Source organism: Cariama cristata, unplaced genomic scaffold (genome assembly GCF_000690535.1).
Source record: "Cariama cristata isolate BGI_N322 unplaced genomic scaffold, ASM69053v1 scaffold29717, whole genome shotgun sequence".
In the NCBI taxonomy this organism is placed as follows: Eukaryota; Metazoa; Chordata; class Aves; order Cariamiformes; family Cariamidae; genus Cariama; species Cariama cristata.
In genome coordinates, this window is record NW_009627624.1 from 1 (window position 1) to 9129 (window position 9129).

The window sequence follows — 9129 nt, forward strand, 5'->3', positions numbered from 1 at the left end:
TGGTCCTCCACATCTCCCACCACTTTCTCCTCAGTCCTCAGCTCTGTTTCCAGGATCACAGCTTTGCCCTCTGACTCATCCGTGTCCGCTTCGGGATCCGGCGCTGGGTCGATCTCTATGATGGTCTGCCCGTCGTCCGAGGTGCCCTCCACGGCTTGGATGGTGGAAGTGAGGCCGGATTCCATGGCCACCAGTTCCACGGGATTGACCACAGCTGCCACGTTCGCCAGGGCACCGCTGTCCTGCATGGCCGCCGAGCTCAGCAACGCCAGGCTGGAGGACGGGTGGAGGGTGACCGTGTCGGAGGAGGTGGTCTTGGAGGAGGACACCACGGTGGCAAAAAAGAAGAGCTGGGAGCCAGACGGCAAGGTATGAACAGTCACCGGGCTGGAGCCTTGGCTAATGGTTGCCACTGGGATGTTGCCCACGGAGAACTGTTGTCCGACAGGTGCGATAGCGATGGGTGAGATGACCGTGAACTGAGGTTGCTGGATGGGAGTGGAGGGGCTGAGGACGGTGGCGGAGGCTGGGCGCTGCAGGCGGGGTCTCTTGGGGGGCTTGGGAGCGCTGACGGGCATCAGCACCACGTTCTGGATGGTTTGGGACTTTGCCTTCTGGTCCTTGGCAAGTTTCTTCTGCTCTTCCAGCTGCCGCTCCAGGTCTGCAAAGAGAACGGCTAAGCAGTGCGTTGGGCCAGGGCCAGCACTCTGCAGGAGCTCCTGGCGACTCAAGGGCCCCACAACCAACCATTACACCCCGTGTTGGCGATAGGAGGTCTCCTAATCACCCATCCTAGCATTTCACTCGATTAAACTGCGCTGAAGGAAAAGGCCAGGTTCTCCTGGCACCCACACAGACCTGGTGAATGTTCTGCACCTGCTCAGCCTGCTCTGACCAGCTGTCAGCACCTGGATAAGGAACAGGCGATGCTCTATATCAGTTGGCTACTCCTACTGATGAGAAGATGGGCATTTCTGCTCCCCAAGCTAGGCCCACCTACAAGGGAGAGTGGACAAAACCCCCCGGGCAGTAGAAACTGCTTCCTGAGCTTGGCTGGGTCACCTCCCCAGGAGCCAAGCACCTGTACTGGGAGGAGGACTGCCCTGGGTCAGTGAAATATCTCCCTCAACCCTTGTCTGTGTGAATACTAGAAGTCAGAAGTAGCACAGTAATCTCATTTATCCAGGGCAGTAGGGGACTAGGACATCCCAGATAAGAACAGGTCCTACAGGACACGGTGAGGAGGGAGACACCGTCAGGTTATTGGCTTCAGCTCAGGGGAAGCTGTGCAAGACACCTGATAGCTCCAAGCCAAGACAAGCAGACAACTCAGCACTCCGTACACAGAGAAGCTTATTACCTTGGGCGTAGCACGGCACTGCCTGCAGCTCGGATGACTGCAGCACGGCTCGGAGCTAGCAGCACCTATTTCCTAACGCCAATGGAATCAGACTCACACCCCCAGCACCCTGGCTGCAGCAAAGGGTGCAGACTTTGGGCTGTCAAACACCCCAAGCAACTGCTCAGTGTGAGGCATGGGAGAGGGGAAATTCCACTCAAGCCCTAGGACGGAAAGGGATTGGGATGCATTTGTTTTGGGGCAGTATGTATTGAACAATAAACCAAATATGGTTCATTGGGAATTATGTCGAAGGCAAGTCGCATCAGTTCCCAAGAGCAGCAGCAGGATGAGAAGCCTTACTAGGCACTGACTGTACCTGCGAGTGTGTAAAGAAACTGTTCCTCTCCTTGCTCTGTCTGGTTTTTCCTGTTGTCCAGAACCTTCTTGACCGTGTCCATTAGGCCAAATGTGTGGGCGACGTTGTTCAAGACTGCAGCATCTGCAAGGAAAGTGCATGGGGAGGAATGCCTAGTCCCACAGGTGGGACTCAGGTACTCAAAAGATGCTCACATTATACCAAAAATTTTCTGCTGCTTTTTGTAAAACTATGCTCTTGCACGAGGGCTGGCTGACAAGGGCAGACCCAGCTCCCTCATCCTTCTGACATCCAAGGACTAAATCATCGCATTCACATGATAAAGAAAATGAAACAGAGATGTGTCACCCAAGCAGCTCAAAATTGCTGCAAATGAAAGCATAATTTGCAATCACAGAGATACAAACGAGCTCTCCTCCTACAAATCATCACCCCATGCTGCTGACAGTGCCATTAACATGCCAGCTCCACTGAAAGCTGTGCAAAATTTCTATTATAATCCACTGATTTCAATCACTCACAGCTTCCAAAAGCTGCCACCTACTAGACACAAAGATCCGTCAGCCCAAAGTTAAATTAGAAGAAAAAAAAAATCCTGGGTAAAATGAAGTTTGTGGGTACACGGATGTTTTCTCAGCAAGAGCATCAACAAGAGGTGCTCTCAAACCCTGTGCTCACAGGGGCATGTGAACTGGATTAGGGAAGTGATCCAAGTTAAAAATAACCTTAAAAAGGGGAGGGGAGTTATTTTTAACCCAGATCAATTCCCTCATCTGGTTCAGCCCCAAAACCAGGTTTTCTGGCACAAGTGAAGACAGAACAAGAAGTGAGGGGGCAGGACCTGTTTAAGCCTGCACCATCATGGAGAAAAGCGTTTGAATAACTCCGGTCTGAGACTTGAATCTGGGCAGGCATTCATGAGGGCGGAGAGCTGAGGACAGTCACCTGATCGTCTCAGCGAGCTGCAAGGGTCATTTTGCTCAGGGAACGGGGTGGCATCTTGTGTCCTTGTGCCTTGAAGCGAATGCACTTCACAGTTGGGCAGGCTGAGACCACACCCAGCCGCAGCTCCCACAGCCCAGCCGATGAGCGGTAACTCACTCACCAGCCTGACTCAACAGCTTGCAATGATGGGGACGGACCCTTGTCACTTTTTTTTACCTGCAGCTGCCCTTTTGAGCATCCTTCCCCACAGCAAAGCCAAAGCCAGGGGCTGTGGCTCACAACCTACCTGTCATCTGGAAGGGAGACTGACCCAACCTCTGCTGGACGCCTCTAAGGACTTCTTCTATCTCCTTCTGGATGTTGCACACAACTTCTTCCATCAGCCCCACATCAGCTATTCCTTTCCAGAACATCAGCGTGTCCTCTGGCACAAGGAGAGGGGAAAAGGAAGTCAACATGTACAAGCATTTGGCATTTTTCCCCACCAGGTTACCTTAAACCTTTCAAGCAAGAGTAACTTTGCAAGATGACTTCTAATTTGGCAATTGGGGTGGAGATGATATGCAAAAAAAAAACCCCCAAAAACCCAAAAGAAGCAAAACAGACCCAGGCAGCAAATCAGTAACATGTTTTCAAGCAGCACCATGACTTCCAAGGCAACATTTCTCATCTTTGCAAGGTGCAGAGCTTAAAATCTTTGTTTGAGGAAGTTCTGCCTAACCTTCCGTACTGATCCTAAGAGAGAACGCAAAGCACCGCAGCCAGAGAGGTATAGCCAAAAGAGCTGACAGGGTACTAACCCGAGGCACTAACAAGACACTGCTCCCCAATGGTTTCAGTCTAGCTCCAGGCTGGCAGATGTTTACATCCTTAGAATGAACAAAAAAAACCACCTCACTGTAATTAGTGGCAACTGAATTGGGGGATCATCCATCAGCCACAAGGCCAGGGCTGAAGTCCCACTCTGCCTGCTGCGGTGAGGAGCTCTGTTTGGCAGAGACCCTGCAAGCCTGAGAAACGCTGGGAGAGTCAAGGGACTGGGGGACATCTCTGTCATTGCCTAAACTCTCCTTATTTTCAGGATTTCAGTCTCCAAAATGTAACAGACAAGAAGAGGGGAAGAAAACACCCCAAAAGCAGCCTGAGCTTACCCGAGATCTCATCCGCGTCCTTTTTCATGCCTTCCTCAGTGGCCATGGTGACGGCAGCCGTCAGTGCTGAGTTCCACTCGATCCCCTCCTCCATGCTCTCCTCCGACAGCGCTATCTGGGTGATGCTCCCTGCCAGACAGGCAACGTCAGCTCTCTCTGCAGCACCCAGAGTGCCAGCCCTGAATCCCTGCTTTGCTTTCCACCCCCCTCACCCCTCCCAGGCTCTTTTTCACTCTCGTGGTCAGGTTGTTTGTGTCTGGCTTCTTTCAACCAAATTAGCTAAAAGCAAATATTGCTGCTTCTCATTGGAACTGTGATTGTGAAAGGCTCTGGGGCTTCTGGAGGGAAAACCACATGCCCTCCAAAAAGCAAGCTGGAGTCTTGGCATACAAGGAGCAGAAAGGGATCAGAATAAAGAAGGGAATAAATAAGCCTCAGCCCAGCCACTCTTCTCCTTGTGCATCGTCAACAGGGAGCTCTGTGCCCCAGTGATGCCCTAATCTCTCAGGAAATAATAGGGTCAGGGGCCAAGCTGGTTTATAAAAGGGAAACAGATCTGACTCAATCCTAAATTTCTGGATTAAGTTTGGGACTAAGCCAACGTGCAGCCACTGTAAGGTTTTACCATGTGGCCATGGTACTCTCCAGGAGATTCTCCTCAGCCTATGAACAGCTCTGCCATCTCACCCACCCAGGGCCTTAGAGAAATGTATCCTGCCCAGCTGAAAGATGCTGTATGTTTGGGAGTAGTCTTCTCCCTGAAACTCAAAGAGATCACTTTCTGCTCTGAAGCACAGGATTCGCTGAGAATTTGCAGCTGGAATGACAATCAAATCATGTCCAGCCATCATACCCCCTTCATGGATGTTCAGGTGACGTGTAGCAGGCTGCTCTGGAGGAGGTCAGCAACCCTAAATTCATTCCTGATTATTAGCCCATCTCGTGCCTTTGTAATAGACCCTCAAATAAGACAGACATCAGAAAACACTGTGCGAGCTCTCTCAGGTATTTGCTGACACGGTGATCCCAGAACAGGGATCCCTTCAAGGTGAGCCTCCCCTGGCTCCCAAGGCTGCCTCTAGTCACTGCTTAATACCAGCTGCTTTCCAGTTCTCCCATTACTGCCAAGACCCCTCTGAGCAGACACGAGAAGCATTTTCCTTCCCAGAAACCAGAGCAGTCTCCAGAACAGCGGGACTGCCCTGCGATGCCTGGGGAGAAGGTATAAAGTGTGTGTGTGTATGGGGGAGTCAATCTGATTTGATTAGTTCAGGGAGGGAGAGGGGTGTCAGAGGGAAACTCCCATGGCATTGCGAACTGGTTTCCTACCATCAGCTGATGTAGGAGTCTGCACCACGCTCTGCTGCCCCGGCACCGGTGCTCTGGCGCTGCTGATCAGAAGATCAAACTTGGTGCTTCGACATGTGTTGGTGCAAACTTTGTCATGCTGGTAGAAGTCAATTTGCCCCGAGTCCATCATCTTCCTGTGCAGGGAGTGGGGAGAGAACCAGGCTCAGCTCAAATCTCAGCCTGGAGATAAAAGGAAGTATTCCACATAGGAATGCTATGGTCATGGGAAGGACGGAGAAAGGGAGACCCAGGGCCACTCTGCACACAAAACATCTCCTACAGGGTTTTCAAATGGCAAATACAAGCCATCCCCCAGCTTCACATACAGGGCTCCAGTCCTGTTCCACCCCCACCAAGCAGCAGATCCCCCAGGCGAGGCCACTTCTGTACAGAATGAGGAATCCTGCCCCTCAGACCACAGGGCCAGGATCTCTGCAGGCTGCTGGCCAGGTAATGTGAGCTTCCAAGAGATCTCCCAGGGATGGCAAAGCAGACAAAATGCCTGCTCGGGATCCTGCAACTGCAGTGATGAAGTCCTGAAGCTGGACACAGATGTAGGCAAGTCAAATACCTCAGCATGATTCCTCCAAGGCGAATGGCTCTCTTCCAGTCCTTTAGGGTAGACTTCCCAGCCAGGTGAACAAAATGCTTCGGGCTGATCAGTTGGTCATTGAACTGACGACGAGATAAACAAAGGCTCAGCACCCAGGGTAACATCACTTTGGAAGACTGTATTGGGACAACCAACACAGCCAGAACACTGCTCATCTAAGCCCCTACTTCTACCCAAAAAGAGGAGCTGCTTCTCAAATCCCTACCAGCTTTGATCCCCTCGGCACAGCAATGCTTATAACTCCAGAATGGATATGGTTGGAGGGATGACCTGCCAGCCGTCGGCATTTGAACCACACAGCTCTAGCAAAGAACAGCCCTGAAGGTTTTTGTATGAGGCATGAACCAAATTAGCTCCTTCTGTGAACATGTACAGTCATCTTGGAGATCATTATGGGAGACTCCTTTTACATCAAATAGCCAAGCAACACCTAGCTGAGGCAGGTATTCACTTGGGCATCTGTTCTGTCCTGCTCTGCTGACTAAGATAGTTCCCATTAAGGGTCAGCAACAGAGCGCTCTCGCTGCAGCGGCACACGGGGACTCAGCCTCAGTGCATCAGCTGTTACATTCGCATACTCTCAAGTGGAAAAAGGTAACAGCAAGATTTCTCTTCTCGATGCAACCTGCTCAGCGAGGAAGTGACAGGAGTGGAGTATCAGGACAGCAAAAAGAAAAGCTCTGGCAGATCTCAGTACACATCCCCTGTCTGCTTTCAGCTCCAAGTCCCTCATCAAGTGCCAAATATGACTCTGAAATATAAGGTGGGTAACAGGCCTTCACTCCTTAAACCCATTCTTCCCCTGCTTCTCCCCAGGCTAAAACCAACTTTAGCACTAACAATCTAGCACGCTGCAAAGGCAAAGTCACTCAGCTCCAGGACAAAGCTCAGATGAAACACAAAAAGTAAGAAAGTCCTGTTGAGGTCAAGCGCCAGGCCTTGAGAGCAGAGAAGGAATCCACTGTGAAAACTCCCTTACCTTTACACACTTGACGTTAATTCCTGGACAGACAAACTTCTTCCAGAGCAGGATGGCTTTGCTCTCGCCGCAGGTGATGGGATAGGCGATCTCAATTTCCTCGTTGGTTTCAATGGTGCTGGGGTCTGAGGGAGGAACAGATAAAAATGAAACTTTCCACTCAAGAGGCTCAAATCCCATGGGGGGAGCTGAAAGCTCACAGGTGGCAAGACCTACGCTCAGGAAACCAAAAGAAGGGCTGATCCCAGTTCAGGATCAGTCCTCTCTTAGTCTTCTCCAATTACTAGCTCCAACAGCAACTGGCATGTGCTCTTTAATATAGCAACGCTCAAAATGAAGCTCATCTATCAGGAGAACATGAGATCAGAAATCCAACACATCTGTAAGGCGGGGGGGATGTCAATGAGAACAATCTTTGTGGAAACAAATTGCTTAAAAATTTGATGTACAGATATCTCTCAGATTTCTTGGAGCTCTGGTATCTCTTTAGCAGCGATATCAGACATTTACTGATAATATATTCTTGTCACACGCAGAGTTTCTGCTAATACTGCCAAAAGACCCACACCCACAGAGGAAGCAGAACACTAGCCAAGATCTAGTGACAGCACCTAATGACAGGAGCCTTTTCCCACATACTCCTTGGGACGGCAGGGAGCCCTTGGAGCCAACCTGCTCAATTCTTCTGAACATCCAACCCAAACTGTCAGGCTGTTCGTTCAGCAAAGAATCAGCAATCAGAGGCTGATGCTTCAGCCAGCACAGACAAAACTGCCATCCTCATCACCATCGTTCCTGCACACCAAGACTAGGATGAAATCTCGGCTCCCCTGGACCCCGTGGGAGCCCTTACCAGTCATTGCAGGAGAGCCAGGATCTCAGTTCCAGGACTTTGAGACCAAGCAGTAACAGCAGACTCTTATTCCAGAGTATGCCCAGACCCTGCACCCACATCCATGCCTGGGAAACAGCATCTGCAGGGGCAGAGCCAGAAGGAAGCCCAGCGAACTGGAGACACCAGCTCAGCGGTGACCAGCCCTGCAGAGGAGGGGATTCTGCCCACGCAAAGCGGGAACTCACCGATCCCTTCTTCTAGCTTGTGGATGGTGTGGGTTTCGCCGGCCACTACGGCAGCGCTGGCCTCAGAGCCCTCTTGGTAAATCCTGTTGTGAAAGCGGCCATCCATAAACAAACTATATAAATCATGAGAAATTAAGATTCACAGCACGGGGTTAAAAATTCAGTTCATTTCTTTCTTGCCTGTCCTCCAGAGACTTGGATTTCATTTGATACAGTTTCAATCACAGGCATTTTTTTGGCATATACAAAATACAATAATAATCCTAAGGACTGAAACACGCAGAGGCGTTCCCAGTCCTGTCGTCGCACCCTCCACATTGCCAGCGCCACTGAAGCAGCTCTGCAGCGCGCTTCCCTGTGCCTTCTCCTCTGGTTCCTGACACAGGCAGTTACCCACCACAACAGGAAGCAGAGCCCAACGCCCCAGGACTTCCCTTCCAGCCCTGTGTGACACTGCAGCACTGGTGATCGTGCAGGGAAGAGTCACTGTCGGGCCACAGCCACCCTGATCTGTGCATATTATCAAACTGGAGCCAGGATATTTACGTCCTGATTGATCGAGACTTAAGATGAAGTGCCTGGTGGCAGCCTCTTCTCTACAGCAGCTGCCAGGGGTCCTACAAAATTCCCTCCAACATCCCAGCTTCATTGTATTTTAGAGGAGGATTATTTTAGGAAAAAGCTGGCACAGAGACCTATGCGGATCTGGACATGCGGGCACAGACCACCATGTACAGCAGCTGCAGCGTGGCAAAAACCCATCCTGGGGCCACAGAGGGAAGAGGGAGACCGGGAGGACGCATGGCCGGGGCAGCCCTGTGACCACCTCGCCACAGCTATTGCCGGACTTCCACGATCGAGAGATAGCATCGCGCAGACACGTCCCCGCAGGACAATTTCAGTCCTTAGAGGCCCCATGACAGCGACACACACAAAAGCTTTTTTGCATTGTATTTTTCTCCCTACCGTGTGTGGCACAAAACCGATGCAGACCTGGAAAACGCAGCAACGCTCGGTCCCCACACCACAAAAATCCACAGGGACGCCCCCCCCATCCCACCCCACACCTCCCAGACACACCAGTACCATCCAACTCACCCTTGCTGCACCGGCTGGAGCTGCAAGATCACTTGGGTTTTGGTATCCTCCGGGTTCTCCCCTTCGTTTCCGTCACTTGGTACAACCACCACATCACCCACAGGGACGCTCACTTCGGCATTCGCCATCTCTCACATGAAGCCCGGCGGTGGCGAGGTGCGCGGTGCTGCAGAGGGCAAAGCAGAGGCAGGGCTG

The 9129-nt window shown here is 51.4% G+C and overlaps 1 protein-coding gene across 1 annotated transcript; it reads right to left on the bottom strand.

Moving 5' to 3' along the window:
• Positions 1–5: 5 nt before the first annotated feature.
• Positions 6–9062, bottom strand: GMEB1 (glucocorticoid modulatory element binding protein 1; the record flags this gene model as incomplete). The annotated part of the gene is made up of 9 exons (XM_009704511.1): positions 8935–9062; positions 7837–7919; positions 6757–6881; positions 5736–5839; positions 5144–5298; positions 3815–3943; positions 2950–3087; positions 1719–1841; positions 6–661 (listed from the first exon to the last, which is right to left on the bottom strand). Coding segments are annotated over exons 1-9 (1641 nt in total), but the record flags the coding sequence as incomplete, so codon positions are not given.
• Positions 9063–9129: the final 67 nt, after the last annotated feature.